Source organism: Branchiostoma belcheri, unplaced genomic scaffold, assembly GCF_001625305.1.
Source record: "Branchiostoma belcheri isolate BF01 breed outbred unplaced genomic scaffold, Haploidv18h27 scaffold108, whole genome shotgun sequence".
In the NCBI taxonomy this organism is placed as follows: domain Eukaryota; kingdom Metazoa; phylum Chordata; class Leptocardii; order Amphioxiformes; family Branchiostomatidae; genus Branchiostoma; species Branchiostoma belcheri.
This window is the reverse complement of record NW_017802469.1, coordinates 419,293-442,168: the sequence shown is the minus strand read 5'-3', so window position 1 is coordinate 442,168 and position 22,876 is coordinate 419,293. Positions and strand designations below refer to the sequence as shown.

General features: G+C 39.4%; 2 protein-coding genes across 2 annotated transcripts; one reads left to right on the top strand and one right to left on the bottom strand.

Annotated features, from left to right (window-relative positions):
- The first annotated feature begins 1,892 nt into the window (after nucleotides 1–1,892).
- Nucleotides 1,893–11,138, top strand: LOC109480605 (DNA primase small subunit-like). The gene is made up of 12 exons (XM_019782840.1): nucleotides 1,893–2,058; nucleotides 3,000–3,157; nucleotides 3,936–4,042; nucleotides 4,662–4,735; nucleotides 5,268–5,404; nucleotides 6,484–6,655; nucleotides 7,331–7,428; nucleotides 8,005–8,137; nucleotides 8,716–8,785; nucleotides 9,303–9,388; nucleotides 9,594–9,692; nucleotides 10,189–11,138. The coding sequence occupies exons 1-12, from the start codon at nucleotides 1,920–1,922 to the stop codon at nucleotides 10,206–10,208; spliced, it is 1,293 nt and encodes a 430-aa protein (XP_019638399.1). The 5' UTR covers nucleotides 1,893–1,919; the 3' UTR covers nucleotides 10,209–11,138.
- Nucleotides 11,139–11,830: 692 nt separating this feature from the next.
- Nucleotides 11,831–22,321, bottom strand: LOC109480134 (inositol-trisphosphate 3-kinase A-like). Its single transcript, XM_019782294.1, has 8 exons — nucleotides 22,005–22,321; nucleotides 17,257–17,456; nucleotides 15,293–15,659; nucleotides 14,453–14,678; nucleotides 13,744–13,879; nucleotides 13,521–13,577; nucleotides 13,142–13,315; nucleotides 11,831–12,092 (listed from the first exon to the last, which is right to left on the bottom strand). The coding sequence occupies exons 1-8, from the start codon at nucleotides 22,051–22,053 to the stop codon at nucleotides 11,895–11,897; spliced, it is 1,407 nt and encodes a 468-aa protein (XP_019637853.1). The 5' UTR covers nucleotides 22,054–22,321; the 3' UTR covers nucleotides 11,831–11,894.
- Between the last annotated feature and the right edge of the window lie 555 nt (nucleotides 22,322–22,876).

The following is a 22,876-nucleotide window of genomic DNA, read 5'->3' as shown; positions in this document are numbered from 1 at the left end:
TTTTTTAGTAGAAGGCGTCATATAAGTAACTGTGCTTCTTGCCTAATACTCAATGAATATATGTGAATAAATATAAAGAAAAAAAAATAAGAAAGTAACATACAAAGAAACAGTGACTAAATCTTACAATTTATTATTCCCTTGGGGCGTTCATATTTTGCCAGAATTCTTAATTTCAGTTATTTTATCTCGAATCTAATATTTCTTTCTTAACACATGATCAGTCTTAAAGATATGATGTAAAAAATAAACTGTTTATAGAATTATCAGAATGACCTAGTTACATATTTATCCAATTTCACAATACAAACCTGTTGATACTGTATTTATGATTATATGTGAGTGAAAAAAATGTCTGCTTTTCTAAAAACAATGCACCAGTTGAAGATAGTCACATAATATTGAGACAACAATATCAACTTTTACGGTACGACTTTTATATATCATCGTGATAAACCAATATTAATATTTTCCCATATACACGAGGGATAACACAAAAACATTACACAGTGCATTCTGTGGTAAATTCACGGTGTTTTATTTCACCGCATCTAACCGCAATGATCGTTAATAATAATAACATGGTGGTGAAATGGCAACTGCGCCAGGCACTGACGTGTTGTATGACAACAAAGAACGATATACTTATATGTGATATATGGTCCGATACGGCCCGTATCGTACATTAACAGTACATATAAAATACGACATTTACGACGATACAGTTGCGTGTGGCTGTGGTGATGTATGGTGCTTAAAAGATGACACGAATACTGAGAAAAACTGAGAAAAACGCGACGTAAATACGGCGTTTTTACCTGTGTTTTGCCGTCAGCGTTCGCCATGCCGCGCTGCGTCGACGTACGGTGACGTAAGGGTCACGTGACCTGACGCAACCGTACGTATACGTGCGTGCGTGCGTGACTAGTATTCTAAATTAGTATGCCGTCGTTTGCAAAATAAATAGTAGAATGTGTCGTCTGACTCAAGAAATGGTGGGTCGCCTGTATTGTGCAGTGTTTCCAGGCTTCTGGAAAATGAACTTTTGAACTGTAAACATGCACAGTAAACATGTAAACATACTTCCGTAAATAACTAGGCATTGTTTTGAAAGCTTATATTGGAAAACAAGGATCTTACAACACAGGTAGAAGAAATTTTGACCTTTGATTATTTAGCTATATAGGAATCTCACAACTTATACTTGTGTACCAGGTAAATAAATGTCTTTTTGTTTTTGGGAATGTTATTAAGAACCTTACTTTTAGCAAACAAAAAATGTAAACATAATATTTACTCCGCACACCTACCCCACTTATGAAAAACAATAGTGAGAAAATTTAACAGCTAGCTAGGCTTCACTTGTTCACCAATATAGTATACAGCTAGACCACTGAAAACTTGTTAAATTGGTTTCAACTTGAAAATACTGCACTTGTTATTTAGTTTCGATATACATGTATGTGAAGGTCTATATATTGCGTTTTTCCCTCAATTCAGTCTTTGAAATTACTTTTAGATGTCAGAGAAAAATGTATGTGCGGTGCTATGCAAATTAGAAACATATAATTATTTTGTAGATATATTGAAAACTCTGAAATACAAACAACCTGTAAGATTTCGCGCGCTAATTTATCTGAAAGTTCATAGGTCAGCGTAGGTCTTCCTACTCTCCAAGCAGAGGTTTGGGGTTAATTTTGGCGTGTTTTTAGGCTTTTTTTTTACCGGGGTTTCTATTTTGGCACTGGAATTTTTACACATTGTGTTGATTGGTTGGTTGAAAAAAATCCATTGCAAAAAAGAAACCCCGATAAAAAAAGCCTAAAAACACGCCAAAAATAACCCCAAACATCTGCTTGGAGACTGAGTCTTACTGCGCAGACGCAGTAAATCTCGCGCCAAATTTTGGAGCGAAAAAAATGGCGGAAGGCGAAGTGAAACAGAGCACGGCAGAAAATACAGCTTACGACAGGAACGATCTGCCCGAGTTACTACCGATCTACTACAAGAGACTGTTCCCTTACGGACCGTACTACAAGTGGCTCAGCTATGGAGGAGGTAGGCGGTGAAATTCTGACAGAAAAGAAGTGTGTTTTGACGGATTGGTTTGGGGGAGGGGGGCGAAAAATATAATACTTCGTAAACTGTCGCGTCGGGGATAGAAATTTTATGGTTAACATGATCTATATGACAGTTATGGACATGTTACTGTTGCACAACAGCGATAATGATCGTTGCACGTGACTCTAAGATTTCCTGAATTATGCAATGGTATGCAACCCTATGAAAAATAATTCTTTTTATCTGCACCACTCCACATATGGATAGTTACAACAAAAAGCTGTTCAAAAGCCATTGCCACTATTTCTTTTACACTTCATAGGTGGCAACATTCAATACAGGTAATGAAAATCCACACTCACCAACTGTTAAAAATATATATACCCAGTACATGGACCAGTGCAGGTTAGATGTAGGTAGACATCAAAAATACCTGCTCAGCTCCAAATATTATTCTACCTAGGCCTAGGAAAAAAATGTTGTGTTTCCCGACCGACCCCACAAAAAGCTGCTGACCCTAGACTTTTTTGGGGGGTGGATCCCTGCAAGGGACATAAATTTTTCGAGCTGATCAACCATGCTGTAGAATTGGTTTTATGAACATTGACATTATAAAAGTGTCCTCATGCAAGTTTTACTTTGTGAAACTGTATTGTATAAATTGGGCCACTATATAGATATCACTGAAGTCTAAAAAAAAGAAGAAAAAAGATTATCCATACCTACTGACCCTAATTCTTTCAGGACTGAAACAGGAAACACAATTTTTTTCCTAGGCCCTAAACTAACCTGCATATACCCAGTATATGGCCCAGGTAAGCTAGTAAGCTACAGGTATACATAAAAAAATACCTGCACAGCTCCAATTTTACCGGCACTATATAGGCAGTATTTCGAGCCCAGACGCTAGTGACAATACTCTCAACTTCCCTCCACAGTGGAAAAGTCGTATTTCCAAAACCGCGAGTTCTCCTTTACGCTGAAGGACGACATCTACATCCGCTACCAGTCCTTCTCCGACCAATCAGAGATGGAGAAGGAGATCCAGAGAGTCATGCCGTACAAGATCGACATCGGAGCCGTCTTCTCACACAAGGTATGGATGCACAAACAAACAAACAAACAAACATACAAGATTTGTACCGTATTAGCTTTGCATATTTTAGTTTTATGGTTTTATGGCTTTTCATGTTTGCTGTTTCTTCTTCTCCAAACCAATAATGTCAATGACCTGAACCAGACGTCTATCACCATGGTAACTGATGTTGGGTTACATCATGTTGCAATTTTATAGCAGGAGAGATTCTTGTCACCATATATGTGAATGTGTTTGAGTAAGAATTAACAGAGCAGACCATATGCGAAGGTAAACATTATGCATTTGCTTTGTGAATGTTACCTTTCTAATTTGGGATTTGTCTCTATTTACTCATTCTCCAACAGTTTGATAAGGTTTTAAGTCATTATGTTCAAATTGTTCTGAACTATGATTACCAAATAGATTCAAATCATATTTTCATACTTTGTATGTATTTTGTTTTCATCTATTTTTGATGCATGTCTGCTTATGTTTTTTGTTTTTTGTCTTTCTTAGAAAATTAAATAAAAAGAACATGAAAAAAAGTTTGATATTTATGATAAAGTAAAAATGTCATCTTTTTGATCTTGTATGAAGGAATAGATGCAAAATTAGGAATTAGGAAAAATACACAATAAATATATGTGAATAAAAAAAATTAGGAATTTGAAACCTTTACATGTCCTTGTAGCATAACAGTTAATACAACTGTGAACTTCTTATCATACATAAATACATGGTTATGTTTTCAATTCGACTTTAAGTCATGAAACAACCTATCTTTCCATTTCACCAGCCAAAGGACCACAAAACGGTGAAGCCAGGAGCCTTCCAGGCACAGGAGAAAGAACTGGTGTTTGATATCGACATGACAGATTATGATGATGTCAGGAACTGTTGCTCGTAAGTTCTGAACTTCACATTACTTATCAAAATGTATTTCTTTCAAAAAGGATTGTTTGCAGTGAAATGTGATACTGTTTATATAGAGCTGAATTAGCTTGTTGTCAACATTTCAACTAAACTATTTTCGCTAAAGGACGGTTGTCACAATTAATAGATGGCTAGAAATACACATAAGTTATCATCTACTATTAGCATGAAAGTTCATCTGAGTTGGTAAAATACATGACAAAAATTTAGCTCTTCTCCAACTCAATAACGAAGTTATCATCTACTTGTTTTGTTGAATAATATCATATGATTTATGTATCAGGCACTACTTTGTACTTGATATGATTCATGACTAGTAATCAAGCCTGAATCACTTTAACATTTATCAATAATAATAATAATAATAATAAAAATAATATTCTTCCTTTTTCATACCAACATTGCAGAAATACAAAATAGAACTATAATGTTGCCTGAATGGCATTGGTATTTACATCATTACATTAAAATAAACACATAACATTATTACATGTTTTACATACTTTTAACAAGTTTAATTTTGATAATTGTCATAACTTTTAGATCTTAACATTATTTGCTTGTTTGTTTGTTTGTTTGTTTTGTATAGGGGAGCAAACATCTGTGAAAATTGCTGGCCTCTGATGGTTATAGCAATCAAGATTGTGGATAGAGCACTCAGAGGTCTGTACTTCATTTGTGTTATTGTAGCATTCTCTCTGCTGCCTTTCTACTACATGACCATTGATTGGTAGCATAATGGCTACTTCAGTGAACTAAAGGATAAGAGAATCTAAATGGAATATTGCAATGTGTAATTGGTAAATTTTAAGCTATGAAAGGAAATCAACTCTTTTGCTAGACCTGTGTTAAAGCATAGTACAATTTTTATGTTTACCTTTGCAGAAGGAAAACATAGTGTTTTTGCTCAGTTTCTTCTTCCTCTTCTTCTTCGTCTCCAAACAAATAAAGTCAATGACCTGAACCAGATGTCTGTCACCATAGTAACTAGTATTGGGTTACATCATGTTGCAATTTTATAGCAGCAGGGATTTAGACTCCTGTCACCATATATAATGAATGTGTTTGAGTAAGAATTAACAAAGCAAACCATATGAGAAGGTAAACATTATGCACTTTTTTAATTCATACCCCCACAGGTGGTCCAGTGTATTTACATGGAACAGATTTCAAAATATTTGTTGTATTTTTTCAGATGATTTTGGATTTGAGCACCGTTTGTGGGTGTACTCTGGCAGGAGAGGTGTTCACTGTTGGGTGTGTGATGAGAGCACCAGAAAACTGGACCAGACAGCCAGGACAGCCATCGCGGAGTATCTCAGTGTGGTCAAGGTCAGTAGGACATATTGGCCTTGTGGTTAGGGTTTGGGAATCTAGAGGTCCTGGGTTCGAATCCCAAACAGATCCCCATGTTGTACTACAGGAAAGGCACTTAACAGAAATTTCTTCAGAGGACTAAAGGAGAGTACCTCACCTTGGTACTTGGATGGGACATAAGTGTGGATGTCCTGTATTTTACCACTTATGCAATTCTAGATATGTTGTGATGTGCAAACCTTTCTACTAATATAGCATGCTGTAGTAACTGTCATTCTCACAATGATCAACAGGGGGCATTGCAACACTGTCCTGTCACAATAGTTTTATAGTCATAGAATCTTTAAAATCCATTCCTAAATCTATTACAAAACTCAAGCACTTGCTTCAAGGCCTATCTATGCAACAAAAAGGCGTTTTTCTGTTGTCAAGATATATGTATGCCATCAATTGTGAATCTTGCTTTTTTGTTAATATTTAAAATGTGTTTTATGATTATTATGTTTACCAAAGGAAAACATATTGTTTTTGCTCTGTTTCCTGTTCTTCTCCAAACCAATAAGGTCAATGACCTAAACCAGATGTCTGTCACCATGGTAACTGGTGTTGGGTTACATAATGTTGCAATTTTATAGTAGAAGGGATTTAGACTCCTGTCTGACCATACATGATTGTATTTGAGTTAGAATCAACAAAGCAGACCATATGTGAAGGTGAACATTATGCATTTACTTTGCAAATGTTACTTTTCTAGTGTTAATACTTTAAATGTGTTTTATGATTATCATGTTTACCGAAGGAAAACATATTGTTTTTACTCAGTTTCTTCCTCTTCTGTTCCAAACACTAACCTTTGACCTGGCCAATGACATGACGTCTGTCACCATGGTGACTGGTGTTGGGTTACATAATGTTGCAATTTCATGGTCTGCTCTACTCCTGTCACCATATACATTTGTACTCGTAGTACATGTATGTGAATGTTTTAAAGTAAAAATTAACAGGGCAGACCATGTCCGAAGGTAAACATTATGTACTTGCTTTGCAAATGTTACTTCCCTAGTTTAAACGGTATCCTCTTCTGTTGACCCCAGGGTGGTGAATCACAGATTAAAAAGGTGACCATGCGTGATCCGATGCACCCGTCCCTGAAGGCAGCGTTTGAGATCATGAGTAAACACATGAAACACTACCTGTTTGAACAACAGGACATCCTGGGGACTGAAGACAGGCTGAAGAAAGTTCTGAGGCTCTTCCCTGAACAAGATATCCTTCTTAGAACTCAAAACAACACTCGACAAACCTTTATGAGTAAAGGGACTCTTTTTACACAACCAAGTGTTTTATTCACAGCCGACGTTTCAGACCACAATTGTGTATATATCCAACTCCGTACATCTGGAACCGCATTGTAGATAAAGTTCCCTGTAACCACACATACATGTAGATATTGTACGATTGGGAATGCATCTATAGCATCGACACCTGTGCTGCTGTGCAATGTGAACCAGTCAGAATTGCCCTGAGGAAGGTGACAGACAGTCACCGAAACGTCAACTGTGAATAAAACACTTTGTTGTGTAAAAACTAAAAAAAAAAAAAAACAATAAAAAAGATTATCTTTATTAGTAACTTACATGTACCAACCTGATGAAACTATTCACAGATGTTTACCTTTATTTGTATGGACTAGGGTTTGACGTAGTTTTGGTGCTTCGATTGTGATGATATTCAGTACGTGGGAAGATGTATATAGTTTAATGTTGCCCCCTAGCAGCTTTCCTTGTTACCGCAAGGGAACATTTTGTATCTCATGTTTATTGTTGTCAGATATAGTCCTATCTCAGTAACAATTCAGACACAAGTAAAAAGAACTTTTTGTAAATTTTTCTTTTTCAAGTTTTGTTAGTGAAGGTTGTTGAACTCCTTAACTTCATGCAAGTCTAAGAGAGATCCTTAAAGAAGATGCTGACAAAGGGGGAGACTCGAAAGACATCTGGGAGAGATGGCTCAAGACGGTGAAATCTGAGAAGGAAAGGGTAAGAATGTGAACACTGCCAACTAATATAAGTACTCATGAAGAGATACAGCTACAAAAAGCCATTTGATTGGTCCATACAAATCACATTACACATAAACGGTGGAAGCTAGCCATTTGATTGGTTATTGCTAAACACCTAACATAAAAAGATAAAGAGTTCAAGATAAAGAGTTTAAACTAGCCATTTGATTGGTCAATGCTAACCACATACATGTACAATGTGTAACGCATAGAGAGTTGGAACTAGCCATTTGATTGGTCAGTGCTAACCACATCACACATAAAGAGTTAAAACTAGCCATTTGATTGGTCAGTGCTAACCACATCAAACATAAAGAGTTTAAACTAGCCATTTGATTGGTCAACACTAACCACATCATACTTAAAAAGTTTAACCTAGCCATTTCATTGGTCAGTGCTAATAAAGAGTTCAAACTAGCCATTTGATTGGTCAATGCTAACCACATAACACAAAATGTGTTGAAACTAGCCATTTGATTGGTCAGTGCTAACCACATCACACATAAAGAGTTCAAACTAGCCATTTGATTGGTCAACATCCTTTTTTCCCCAGGATAACATGAAGAAGAGTCCGTTCCCTCTCCATGAGGTGGTGTTCCAGTACTGCTACCCTCGTCTGGACGTTAATGTTAGCAAAGGTGTCAACCATCTGCTGAAGAGTCCCTTCTGTATTCATCCCAAAACAGGTGAGGTCTTATACTCAAAACTAGTGAAGGAGGTACTGTTTTCAGTGGCTGTATGTATGTATGTGTATGGACAAGGTTTTGACATATTTGCCATGCTATGATTGTAATGATATTTGCCATTTGGAATCGTGTGGCATAATGGTAGTGTGTTCGACTCAGACCCAAGAGGTCCCGGGTTTGAATTCTGCCTGATGCCACCGATCTTGTGCCCTTGGGAAAGGCACTTTACACGACTTTCCTCACTTCACTCAGGTGTAAATGAGTACATAGCTTCGGTTAGGGACGTCCCTCAAATAGGACGTTAAATGGAGGTCCCGTGTTTGGGAGAACCACACCCCACGCACGTTAAAGAACCCACCACACTTGTCGAAAAGAGTAGGGGACCTTCCCGGCGCGAAAGGTTCAAACCTTACAGTCCAGTCTTACGCAGCTTGTACTCATACAATTTGTATGGGAGTAGGTGTTGCATTTCTGAAGATGCACATAATTTGTTGACCCCCTAGTGACTTTCCTTGGCACTGCAGCAGAACTTCCAGTTTTAATACATGTATGTTAATATTTTCTTGCCTGTTTTTCAGGACGGGTGTGTGTTCCCATTGATGTGGAGGATGTCGACAACTTTGACCCATTTGCAGTACCCACAATAAGGTAAGAATGGATAAGAATAGCAGGGCTCGAATTAACAGTGTCCTTATGGCCAGTGATCACTAAAATTTAAGCTGGGACAACTAAAAAGACACTCTGGAACATTTTTGGGACAGTAGAAAAATAATCAACATCAGAATGTCAACCCTTCTTTTGTTTATCAGACGCTCTTGCTGGCTTTTGGCTCTGGAAAAGTCCCCCTCCCCTCAAAAAATTACCTGTCTACTCTGCAATTATGGTGTGCTTCGGAGTCAGAACGTGAGCAAAAAAAAAGTTGAATTCAAGTTGAAGTCATACAATACTTCCCGAAAAACAGGTTTGGACAGTTCATTTCCTCACTTCGGGACATTTGAATTTTTAGTTTAATTCTCATGTAAACCTCAAAAGTCAGACAGTTTTAGAAAGTACGCTTCTATGATTCAAGAGAAAATCTCTTTAGAAATTTTCTTAGGTAGAATGAAAGATTGTAGACTTGATTGAAAGCAAAATAATTGATTTCTTTTTTACATGTTTTACACAGCACTTTGTGCAAAGAGATAGACGAGTACAAGGAACAACCTGGGAAGGAGAATGAGGCTCAACCTGGGACCAAGAGGAAAATCCAAGGTCAGTGACCTTATGTGTAATACATTTTGATAATGATGTCATATTTGTAGTAGCTCTTCATGACTTGTTTTAGACCAAATTCTGTATAAAATTCCATACAAAAATTTGAAGATCCAAGACAGAAACATTATGCATATAAGAAAAGATATGTGAACATTGTTAAAACAGATGTGTTATGAATTTTTGTGATTTGAATTTTTTCTAGACTATCAGAAGACAAGCCTGAAGAAAAGTGTGGAGACCTTCAACAAATTTGTTAAGGGACTGTCCGGCACATGGAAGGGCAAAATGATTGAAAACAGCGGTAAGTCACAAATTTTACCTTTGTCAAACGTAAAGCCACAGCAAGTAATTTTTATGGATGACGTCAGCGCGTGCATTAATTTTCGTCTGATTTTGGGGGGGGGGGAACAGAAATTTTTTTGCCCTCTGAAAGTGGTCAACATGCTGAAAATGGGCAAAGATGTCTGTTGCCATGCCGGAAGGTGGATGGCAGATAGCTATGAAGAGAGGAGACAAGAAAAGGCTCTGATTTAATGTTTTGTCTTTTACTTTAATGCAGTGATGTGTGATGTTCCATCATTTTTATGTGTGATGTTCCATCATTTCTTGTTTTACAAGGTTTTATGATTTCAAAATTTGACAATGTAGGAATCTTGTTTTTTTGGCCTGTCTTGTTTTACTGTTTTCTACTTAAAGGTATATTTAGAGTAATGTTTTAGGCTAGAATAGTTGTGTGGTTAATACAATGTTTGATTTGAATGTTCTGAAAATCTAACTGCCATTTTTATCCATTTCAGATCAAAAAGGAGACTTCTGAGGATATGTTTTTGGCGATGCCACAGGGGTATTCTTTTTTCCCACCTTTGTCTTCTGTACTTACCTTGCTCACAACCTTGTAAACAAAAGCGAAATGCCACATGTCAAGTACCTGTAGTGCCTTTATTAAATATATATAATACTTTACAGCACAGCATGCTTGATACATCTGTATATACAAACACTGATATATTTTCCAAACCTTATATTATGATTATACTTTATATCTAACAACAGTATGATAAAATCATACATGCTTTGTATACCTATGTGATTTCAATATATAACATTCGCAGTGGATCTATGGTTCGCATTTGTCAGTAGAAATCTTAAGTGGTTTTGAGGGGGGTATTTAGTGGGGGGAACTATACATGCCTCAATACATTGGTACTGCCAAGCCTACCCTCTTTGCTTTGCATTGACATATGCATGGACAGAATACACTAATACCGGTAGTATTGTTTTTTAATAGTGCTAGCCTAATGCAAAAGGGGGTGTCTGAAAATATCAACTCCCCCTGCAGAATTACAATGACAGCTTCATAAAAAGCACACGTAAAAGCAGTAATTACACGAAATGGTTTGCAAATTACACGAAATGGTTTGCACCAAAACCATGTGATTGTCTTGTGAAAACGCATCTGCCTTAAAAGCTCTTATGTACAAATTTACACCAGCAATTTCATTATTGCCCTTTACTAACATGGTTGTTGTAACTGGTAAATTACAGTTTTACATTTATGTGGTAATGTTTTTATTAGTGCAAAGTACTTTTTCCATTTCGTTTCATTTAACTAATGGCAAGTCCTATCAAAGGGGAAAACAGGGATACTGGCAAAGTGCATTTGCTCATTAATGGTGTTATACCAGAAGGTCATTTCAAAATAATCACTAAGTATCTAATAGTATCTGTATACCCTGTGTTAACACCCTTTGGTGCATAACACTTGGCAGGGAATTTGAACTGACAGAACTACAGTGGAAGTAATGTCTTGCACATAATAGAGACTCATTGTAAAGCTTTGATTACACAAATTATATGTTCTATTGGACACCTGCATGATACACTGCTGATTTGAAAAGTATGGTTGACCAATGAGTGTGTGTTGTTCTGGTCACATGTTTGTCACTGACCAATGAGGTACGATGAGCTTGAAATGCATAATTAACTCATTCTATTGTCCAACTGCATGGTCCATTTCCAGCTGATTTTCAAAATAAGGTTGACCAATGAGAGTGAATCCTGCTAGTCACGTGATTTTCTCTGACCAATGAGGTGGATGTCAGACGAAGTGAACCTTTTCTTCTTCCTCCTCCATTGTTGTCACTTCGCATGATTTTACCGCCTGAAAGTGGAAGAAAATTCATTTAAATGACAGCGATTCTCATGTTATATGGCTGAATTTACCGTACATGGAATTTCTCATACAAGATACAAATAACAATTGGTATATATAGTTTAGTATCACACTGATATGCAAAAGACCAACTAAAATGCACTGCCTTAGTGTGGATAAATTTTAAAAATCCCACTTCTGACACCAGTTATAGAGCCGTTCAAACGTCTTTTTAAGAGAGTGAGTGTGGCCAAGCAACTACATGTTTTCTGGCCGCTTTGTTTCTACAACGCACTACCTACTGACTACCTAGTCCCACTTTGGTGACCAACTGACCAATAAGAAATGATTTTAGTATACAAAGACAGCTACCTTGATCAGGTTATCCAGTCCAGTGAGGTACCCGTCCTCGTGGTTCCCCAGCTCCCAGGGTACGGCATGTGAGACGCTGATGTCATCCGGTAACGCCGCGGTCTTCGCGAAGTCGATCATCCACGCGCCCGCGTTGTCTTCCACATCGTACAGCATTAGAATGGAGCTGCCTACGATCTGTAACATTTAGGCAAAAGGTACTGTTAACAAAAGCGTCTGAAATGTAGCCTGGGTACCATCCTACTTGTATACCGGGGCTCCCACAGTCGCTTCCCTAAGAAGTAGTCTGGAAATGGTTAGATCTGAACAGTCTGGCTCGGTCAGATTTTGCCCGCGTGTGCTGATTGGTCCCTCCTGTCTTGTTCATTAGCCTAACGTCCTTCTCAGTATGTGGTGATGCTTATCCCCTGCCTGCTCAGCAGGTATCACTGACCAAGGAAAGGTTTGTTTATTTATCTTGGACGGAGTGTAGTAGCCATTGAGAGACACTGTTGTCATGATTTTGCTAACATTTGAAGTAACAGAGCCACAAAGAACATCTTGCTTAAAGAAAACTACAAGAAATTGTTGTACTCAAGGTAAATTTGTGGCTGTACTTGTCAAACATAAGCAGCAACTTTTTTGCCCTTACCAAAACAGCACATGGCCATGTGGACTTTGTACTGATGGGTCATCTACTAGTGGAAGAGGCTCCGCCCAGCCCTCCACATGTGGCCTACCTCATTATGTGATATCATCACCAAGCCAAATAGATACAAGCGTTTCCAGACTACTTCTTAGGGAAGCGAGTGTGGGAGCCCCGGTATACAAGTAGGATGGTACCCAGGCTATCTGAAATGTACTTTTTAACACCAAAATGTTTGCTGAAAGGTCTATATTTGAATGAATAAAGAAAATTGTGGTCTCAACGTGTGAGGTAAAGCATATGTTAACATTGCAATGACGGTAGACAGAGTTGCATTTGGCATATAGCAATGGCGGTTAACAGGTAGGCCAGGTATGCTACTTTAGGGTACACCGTTTGCCATTCAATGATGGTTCAATGAAAATATTATTATTATTTTCTTGGAAACTCCTTCAAGCTCCTTTCAGGATCCATTGACTCTTGTATGTATGTCCTTATATATGCAAGAAAAATTGCATCCACTACTAGTATCGATATCATTATGCTATCAAATGACTCCACCCCTAAGGTGTCGCCAAAAAATAATACGCCAATCCCCTACCTCATGCCTTTTGAAGAAGTCTGACGCGGTGAATTTTTCCCTGATGACCTGAAGTCTCTCCACAGTCTTGTCTCGCGCTGCAGGGTGACCCTTGAAGAATTTTCCTAGCGTCTTCAGAACCTGCTCCCAAGTTCGCACCGTCTTAAGATCCTTGTTGGTCTTTCCTCCCGGTACCTAGAAAAGAAATCGTGGATCCTTGAAAATATATCAAAATTTACTTAAATTTTGAAGGTGAAAGAGTCGACTTTTATATAAATACAACAACATGTGGTCTTCGTAGCGAGAAATAGCAGTGGGCCAAGTATGCTACCTTAGGGTACACAGCGTTTGTTTCGCTAAGCATAATAGTGGTTCGCCTTGTACTGTACTCTGTTCTTACCTTCGAAGCCTCTACCCTGAATGAAAATGCTGATGTTGAGCTCTCCTTTTCTCTGAACTGTTGAACAAGAAAAGAAAAAAAAATTAGAATTCTGCAAAGTCAAATGGACCAACTGTATTATAAAAGAGATGCCATGGCGATCAAAATATATGCACGCAAAAATTTTACCGAGAAAACTGCGGATGGATCCAGTTGTAGGAATGTGATGTGTGTTGTTACTTACCGTCATGTATCTGACTTTGGTGATGGCTTGTTTCTGTTGTTCCTCTTTGGTGGCCGCTTCTGGGTTCACTTTTACCATTTTCTGGTACAGGTCTGGCCGTAACTTCGGGTTGATGGCCTCCTTTTCTGCAAACGTTCTAGTAAAAAAAATAGAACGGTAGTAGATGTTGATTACCTTTACAACTAAGGTTACGTTTTTGATACTGTGTGTATTTAATATGGGCATATTCGAAAAGTTATGGTTAATTCTTAATGATATGTGGTATGTGGGTAGTTGTCAGCAAAACGAAAGTCAAGTTCGACTATTGGGGCCACTATATGCAAGGGCTTTCTGGTTTGCTATATCTTTTGTTCTCGATATAGTATACTCATGATTTTTCAGTAAAAGATAGCTTTTGGGTTCGGAGAAAAAGTGGAACAGGCTTGGGTCCCCGAGAAGCTTTTCAAAATTGCGAATTCAACTGCAGGGACATCTACGAAATTATTTGAGACTTTGGAACAGAAGGCTATGAAATCACTTTGCTATAGTGTGGGAGACTATGCAGCATAACTCTGGAAGGCATCGATGTTCATGATTTTTGGCAGGCAGGTTACCATTAGAGAGACCAAGGTCAAGTTCAAAAATGGGCTTCGTGGGGGGTCCCTATGTCACTGCAGTGGACCTGTTGTGTTTATCGTTTTTACTGTCATAATTTTGTGATATCACCCACCTATTCCCAATTTTGACGTCCATGACCGCCACGTCCCCCACAAAGTGCGTCAGCAGGTTCTCCAGCTCGATGTAGTACTTGTCGTCCCTGAACACCTCCCCGTGGTACCCGGGCACGACCTCCCGGCACACGTCCCCCATCAGCCGCTCGTACACCCGCGCCTCCGTGTCCCCGTCCTTCGTTTGGAGCTTCAGGATCGTGTTCTTGGCGCCCTGGGCGAACGCACCTGTTCATAGAAAAAATAAAACGGGAAAATGAGAATTTAAAGAATGTCCTGGTGGCGCCGAAAGAAAAAACTCCACAGGCAAACAGGTGTGGAGTAGTGTACCACATCGAGTGCCAAAGTCAAGTGAGGAACTCCGAAGGGTCCGTGCAAGAAGACATATATAGGTGAGACAGAACGTACTCTGAAAACAAGATTCCTGGAACATCAACGTCCTAGTTCTGTAAACTCAGGTTTCGAAACACTTTCATATTGCATCTCCGGTATACTCAGTATCTTTAGAAGGGCTTAAAATTCTCGATTCTGAACCCGATTTCTTTGCAAGAGGAGTAAAGGAGGCGGTCTACATTAGAGCTCACAGACCTACCCAGAACAGAGACGGGGGGCGACACAAGTTATCTGGCACGTATGACACGCTACTACGGTCTAGTGGCCATTCCGTGAACAAGGTTGAAGGAGTCAGCCGAAAATTTGGGGAAAGTCCCAATTCATTACAGTGTTGTCGGAGAAAGTTGAGTATTTTATACACGGAAAAATAGTTTTTTTTAATCATTTACGAAGATTTCACGAAGTACTTTTTTTGGAGCGGGAAAGCTAACACATGCGCACTTCCTCACCTTCATGTCCCGAAAGTTGTACGAAACCTTCCTTCTTGGTGGGGTTGTTCTGATTTTCTTTGTTGTCTTCCGTGTTGTCTTTATCTTCATTCTTCTGGTTTTCCTTTAACCTCGCGTCTTGGTCCGCCGTTGCGCTTTGATGCTGTGATGAAAGTCCGTCACTACATGTCGCTGCGCTCTTGTGTGTCTCTTGTGCGTTGTTTTTGTTGTTCTCGGCGGTGACGTCATTTTCAGACGATCTGTTGTGCGGTATGACGTCATGAGGGATGTTTTCCCGCTCGCTCTGTGAGTCCCGACTCTGAACACATCCATTAGAACGATTCTCTCTGTCGATGTCGGTGGTAGTGATCAAAACGTTCAGGATATTCTGTATAAAGTTAAATAAAACCCAGAATGCACTTAGCGTTATTCCCAAAAGAATGGCGTGGATGAAACTAAAATGTGAGGAAAACTTCATGGCAAAACAACCATGTAGATGTGGTAAAAATATTCCAATAACCAAGTCGAGAGTAACACAATGAAACAAAATTATTCATCATACTAGTATTTGATTTAAGATTGCAGCAATACAATACATTTGGGACACAGGCAGCTGTTGCTGGTGTTGTGTCCCATACATAGAAACAAATACAGGACAGACAGTACTCATTTTGACTTGAGTTAAGTGAAGAAAGTCGTGTAAAGTGCCTTTCCCAAGGACACAAGATCGGTGGCATGTCAGGACTCGAACCCGGGACCTCTTGGTTCCGAGTCGAGCACTCTGCCGCTACGCCACACAACCCCACGATATTATATCATATTCACTCTACAATGCAGCACAAAACGGTATGTTATAATACTAGCTAGTCGCCATATGTGAAAAGGTGGATATCATTTCTGACAAGATAGCCACTTAAACTCACACACGTGTTCAGTGACGACTACAGAGATAGGAGATACTCCAGTCTTAAGGGCCATTTAGAAGGAACTATTAAGGACGAACCTCACGTGTACTGAGCCACGAGACATAGACCAAACCGCGTGTCAATCTTAATTAGCAGCTTAACCAATCAGAAAGCCGATACAGGTCCCCTTAGAAATTTGATCAGTATATCAGAGCTCTGATTGGCTAGGAATGAAGTGATCGGATATACCGTGGAAAAAGGTCAAGATGACCTTGCAACAGAAGCTAAGGACCATCCACGTGGTCTCTTAAGGTGTTAAGAGTCTCCCTACTTAAGTACCCTTACCAGGTGAGGATGAGAACATAAGATCTACTTGGTGGATCATAAGAGGGTCAGGTGGATATGAAATCTGACTCGATAGCTACTTCAACTCGTGCACACGTACAGTCATGTACACGTGGTATTAAGTAGGGCCTTAAACACTACGTACGGAAACTTGATGATGGCCCTTGAGGTTGTCACGTTTTTACTGTCCAAATCATACGACGGCAATGCTAAAATTATCAGTTAACCTTTAGCACATTGACTTTGGCTACCATGTCTCTACTAGTTACTTGGTTAGGCAGCAGGGAGAAAGGCAAAATGGGACTACAATTTTTTTACCCTTTCCTTCACAGCAAAATAAAGTTCATATATGGGACCATTTTGACTCAAAGCTGGTACATGTACTATATGGTGTTCGGAGTAGTTCGGGCATGGTTGGCAATCATATTTTACTCAAATTTAACTCAACTTTGATTCGATTTGTTTGGAAAGGTAGACGAGGCCTAAATCTGGTCTGACTGCTTCCAAACTCTAGTCAAACTTTGGCCGCTGGTGTTCGGAGGAAGGTTCTGAATGTGTGACGGGGGCTTATAACCTAGAAAACAGGTATACTTGGGGTATCGAAAATGAAGAAATACTTGCGGGGCTAGGTGATGGAATACACGAACGTGCCAACCTCGCGTGCAGTGAAGAATCTCACGCTGTGTATTCTATTCCTTCACCTAAGGGAGCCAAAGTAGTATAAAGGATGCACACCTTAGCAAGCAGTCCAGGAGACGGTGGCGGCGTGTCTCTGATCCGGGCGTCGTCCTCGCTCAGGCTCCGGCACATCTTGTGGCGCTTCTTCTTCCTGCCGCCAGGGGGCGTGCATGTGTAGGTCTGCAGTTGCTTGGCGCACCTGACGCTGACTTGGTTCCACTTGGTCACGGAGTTGGCTCTGTTCGTGTCTGTATCGGCTGAAATGCAACAACACAATTAGAACACATGTTATCTCTTTTATAACTAGACATCCAATGCGATTTCAGGGCAGCAAAACTGGAAATATCCTGAATAAGGCAATCTTTGTGACATTGACACATACTGATTCACATTGGCACATTTTAATCAGCATTTCATACTTTGGGCATTTAAAATTGCAGAATAGAAACAAGCCCCAAGACGAGTCTTTTATTTTCTGGGTGGTACCCTAAAAATCAGCCCAGGGCCCTTCCAGTAACCATTTTCCGTCAGAATTTTGGGAATTTTTGCTCAACGAGGGTCAATATACATTGGGATAGTGTGGTTTCAACTCAGTATGTAGATAAATGACTAGAATATCGGGATAGTTTGAATCGGGTTTCCAAGACCTAAAAACTGCACTGGGTGCCTTTAAAACATTGCTGAACAACCTCGCCCCCTCTATATCCCTCCAATATTTTGACAGAGAATTTCACAGAAACAGCAAAAGTCATACTACCCATCGACGGCTTGTGAATATGTTCGATACAATGTTACGAATTCAAAGGCCCACAACGAATTGCAACTATATATAAATATACACGTACACGTCAACCATCTTCCACGAAAAAATTATATGCATGATAATTTATATTGATGAGAAATTCCTTCCTCGAAGTATCACAAAAATAACCTGTTGTTTGTTTGTTCATTAATTTTTGATCGTGATACAAATATCAGGGGTATATTAAAAATGGCGATTGAATTAAAGGTACTAAGGAACACTTTATGTATAATCGCAATTTTTAAACTGTCTCTACCGACTCTTTCTATATATATACTAGTAGTTGTCAGGCCACACCGACTTAATTTTATGGATGACATCCTCTGAAGACCCCCAAACTAGTGCGCGCGGGCGAATAAAAAAAAATTCCGGCCAAAAATAAAAAAATGCTACTAAACCACAGGAATACAAAGCTGGTATTGTGAATTTGTGGCAGTACTTAGCGAGGTATACGACAAGCCGGCACATACTGGCTTTTTGCGGAATTTATGAATCGGCACTGTACGTATGTACTGAGTTCTTGAGTCGTGGAACTTCGGTAGCCTGAGTGTCATCCTCCAGAGTTGCCACCGGCTCCGTATTGTCGCTAACTACCATGGACTACCCAGGCCTAGAGCCAGGCCAGTGCCTCGGAGGACGTGATCTTTTTTTTTTCAGTACGTAAATTTTTTTTTTTTTTAGAACAGGCGAATTTTTTTTTTTTTTTTGAGAACAGGCGAAAATCAATGTGCGCGTGGATGTCATCCATAAAATTAAATCGGTTTGGCCTCACACAGGAAAAAAATCCGGTTTGACTCAGACTAATTTGCGTCCCAGAAATTCGATCCATTTCTCCCATGGTAACATAATAAGAAGCATGACGTCCTATGACGCAAATATCTCTTATGAAATGAATATTTTTGTTCTCAATTTATGAACAACAACCTGTGTGGCCACGTTTTTTCGGCGTATTTTTATGAATGAAAAGAACATCTTGCAAAAAGCGTCGTTTTGGTAAATCGCTTGGATATTTTTTTACTATTTTTGGACCACAGTATAAATATTTTTGTTCTCAATTTATGAACAACAACCTGTGTGGCCACGTTTTTTCGGCGTATTTTTATGAATGAAAAGAAAAACTCGCGGAAAGCGTTGTTTTGGTAAATTACTTGGATATTTTTTTACTATTTTTGGACCAGAGTATCGTATGGCGCTCGGGTTTTCAATCACAAGTTTTAAGATATCATATATTCATTGTAACAATTTTTGTAGTTCGACCCAATTTAAGATACCCTGGGTGCCAAGTTGGCACCAAAAACTGGGGGTTTGGGGGATCTTCAGGGTTTTTGGAAGCTTTTATGTGCTATTTTCTGATTGCATATAGACAACATAGCCGGCCTGGTTGAATTACCACCTTTTTTTAGAACTGGGCTGATCAGAAAACAGCCGAAGATCACCAAAAACCCAGTTCTATAAGCCTGCTACGGAGGCTAGTGTACGGATCGTAGAATTCAGCAAAAAGGAAATAATTGGCCGGGGGAGTTGGTACACCGTTAGGTTTTAATTTCCGTACGTGGGCAAACGATAGCCTCCTGGAGTTTTGATACTGCGTTTTGTGGAATTTTTAACGCGTTCTTTTGCCGGCCATCCTACAACCAGCCTAGCCTCCACCAGGCCTTTCTACGGGAATACGGATCGTAGAATTCGGCAAAAAAAAGAGAGTAAAATTGGCCAAGGGAGTCCGGCCGCGGGGAGGTAGTTTCTTTCCCTCCGACCTAGCCTCCACCAGGCCTTTCTACGGGAATACGGATCGTAGAATTCGGCAAAAAAAGAGAGTAGAATGGGCCAAGGGAGTCCGGCCGCGGGGAGGTAGTTTCTTTCCCTCCGAAGCGGCCCAGTCAAACCTACAAGGCGGCCAAACTCACCTGGCAAATATTCTCCTATATATAGCCTACACGGGGGGCAAATGAGGTCTAGAGCGGCCAATTCCTGATTTTTTTCACTGTTTTCACTGTCACTTCTGTACCGTGAACTTATCATTACAAATAATTCCTGGACTTTCTTTTTCCTGCACCTGTCACCACCGTGAATATATAGTTCCGTGAATATGTCCATTTTTCTCAGACCGTGAACTTTTGCTACCGTGAACATAAAGTGAATTACAGTACCCTAGCCAATTAAATTATTCTCCCTATCTGGCTAAAATTTTCCTGCTTTTGAACCCACGTTGCTTGTCTAGTAGAGACTACAAAGAACGACAGGATCACGTTTTGGTGACGTCTTCTTCCGTAACGAAGCAGTTGAATAATTGCTTGCACGTCAATTTATTGAGCTGTGTTTCCTAGGAATCACGGTTGAAAGAAAATCGAATTTCCTGACTACAAAATGATACGCGTCACTTCACTCTATATGTCGTATACGGATATCACAGGATTTTGAGTTATAGTCGACAATCTGTCAGTCTATGTATTCGTGCGAAAGTAGCTCAATAAAGATTTTTTTTAGCCCATTTTAGACTAAAAGTCCACATGTATAGTGACACATATCCATAGTTCGCATGGTTATTTTCATTTCTGAACTCCAAAAATGTCTTTTTTACAACTGCTTGGATAAAGTAGACATTCTGTCAGTCTACACGTGCAGTCTATGTATTCGTGCGAAAAAAAGTGGCTGAATAAAGATTTTTTTAGGATCATTTTGGGTTATTGTTGGAGACTAAAAATTCACATGTTTAGTGACACATATCTATAGTTTGCATGGTTATTTTCATTTCTAAACTCAAAAAAAATGTCTCTTTCGATGTATTCGTGCGAAATTTGTTCAATAAAGAATTTTTTAGCCCATTTTGGGTTATTGTTTGAGACTAAAAGGCCACATGACTGTATATTGACACATACCTATTTCGCATGGTTATTTTTATTTCAAAAATGTCTTTTTTACAACTGCTAGGGTAAGGTACGATGGCTAGAGTAGTCCCCAATACTCTCCAAGCAGAGGTTGTGGGGGAATGATCGTTAGCTTTTTATATATGGCCGTTTTTTGTCGCCGGCGACCTTCTCTGGCTAATGGATACTGCCTGGCCAATTTGATACTGTCTTTTTGCCACCGAAAGGGATCTGCTTGGAGATTAGTCACCAGGGTCTGAATACGTGGTGTATTCCTTATAGATTTTGGTAAGAAAAACGGAAGTTGGCACAGATTTTATGACCAAAAACAGAAGCAGAAGCAGAAATAAGCATGTAACCTATAGATGTGTGTGTTATTTTTTATAAGCCTCTTGCAGTAACAGGGATAAGTTTTATTTTCAATCGATTTCAGAAACGAGGAGAAGTCGAATTTACGTAATTAGACTATAGCACTGGTCCATGTATGCATGTATGCACATATACAAGCGATTTCTGTACAATAAAGGTCTTCATTCATTCATTCAACACATATCGTACATGTACCTGTAAGAACGTACGTTTTCATTCATACTATACGACCGTGTACATGTAATTTGATCAGTCCTAAATGTACGTCTACGATATTCTACAAGACCTAACGCTTAGCTTACTCTAAACAAAATATTCTTGTTTGTCTCGACACTCAAGTTGCTATTTGAAGTCAACATAGATGTTTAGTTCGAAAATAAACACGTCAACATGACCAGTTTGCCCACTGAAGTTGACGCTAAATTTAGAAAGGCACCAGCTAGCATTTGAACCAAACACATATAGATACAATGCAATCTTCTAGTTTTAGAGTAAAAAAATGTTCAAGATATATACCTAGACTTCTTGTGGCAAGATAGGAAAATTTTGAATTTCAGATACATGAAAAAAATCGTCTGTGACCTAGAAAAATAACTGAAACCTGACCCAAATTTCTTGAAACGCAATCTTGTCGTTTACGTTCTAGCTTCCAATTCTACCCGCATACGTTGAAATTTTAACTGTTTTTACTGAATACAATGTGCGATTTGGCCACAACTGACCGAAAAATATTAAATGTGTAGATCTAGAACGTAAAAAAAAAAACTTACCAGTTGGAGAGGGGCTGAGGCCGTCTTCTTTGCCGGCTTGTTGGCCCATTTTGCTCCGAGAAACAGTCGCTCAACGCTACCCTGGGAACGTGAATCCTCTCAGAACCTTCTCCTCTCGTACACTGAATCAGACGACAGAATCCCGCTCAAATATTCCCTCAGATTTTACGTTACGGTTCGTTAAACGCCGAAGTTGAGAGTGTGAGGTACGGTGGAAGTGATCAGCGGTTTTTATTATGCCTGTTGATCAGGAGAAAAACACTTTTGCGAGTGAGAACGACCCCCATTCACTTGACGTGATGACACACGTCATTCGAGCTCACGTTGTCGTCTGAAAAATACGCCGGGGACGGTTCAGTAACAATCGCGGAGTGGGAGTAGCCTCCGTATAGCAGGCTTATAGAACTGGGGGTGTGGTGGCTGTTTTTTGTTTAGCCCAGTTCAAAAAACGTCGGTAATTCAACCAGGCCGGCTATGTTGACTATATGCAATCAGAAAATAGCACATAAAAGATACCAAAGACCCTGAAGACCCCCCAAACCCCCAGTTTTTGGCATGCTATGGACGCTAGAGTTGCAGGGGCAATTTTCCGTAGCATTTGACATTCATATTTGGTGTTAACGTTATATATGGATGTCGTTGTTTTCGCTATTGTTGACACAACGAACTGTTATTCCATTAAAGGTAGTGATTTTGATATTCTCCAAGCAGATGTTGGGTGGAAAAGTCGAAGTTTTCTCGTTGGTCAGGTTGTTTGACAATCCTTCACTGCATCTCTCTCCCTCTTTCTCTCTCTCCCTCTCTCTCTGTGTCCCTCTTTCTCTTTTCCTCTCTCTCCCCCTCTCTCTCCCCCCTCTCTCTCCCCCCTCTCT

Coding starts and splice junctions, on each gene's coding strand:
- LOC109480605 (XM_019782840.1), top strand. CDS start 1,920: ATGGCGGAAGGCGAAGTGAAACAGAGCACGGCAGAAAATACAGCTTAC. Junction 4,043..4,661: donor GATGTCAGGAACTGTTGCTC/GTAAGTTCTGAA, acceptor TGTTTTGTATAG/GGGAGCAAACATCTGTGAAA. Junction 7,429..8,004: donor TGAAATCTGAGAAGGAAAGG/GTAAGAATGTGA, acceptor TTTTTTCCCCAG/GATAACATGAAGAAGAGTCC.
- LOC109480134 (XM_019782294.1), bottom strand. CDS start 22,053: ATGGGCCAACAAGCCGGCAAAGAAGACGGCCTCAGCCCCTCTCCAACT. Junction 13,880..14,452: donor GACGTCAAAATTGGGAATAG/GTGGGTGATATC, acceptor TTTTTTTACTAG/AACGTTTGCAGAAAAGGAGG. Junction 13,578..13,743: donor CCAAAGTCAGATACATGACG/GTAAGTAACAAC, acceptor CTTGTTCAACAG/TTCAGAGAAAAGGAGAGCTC.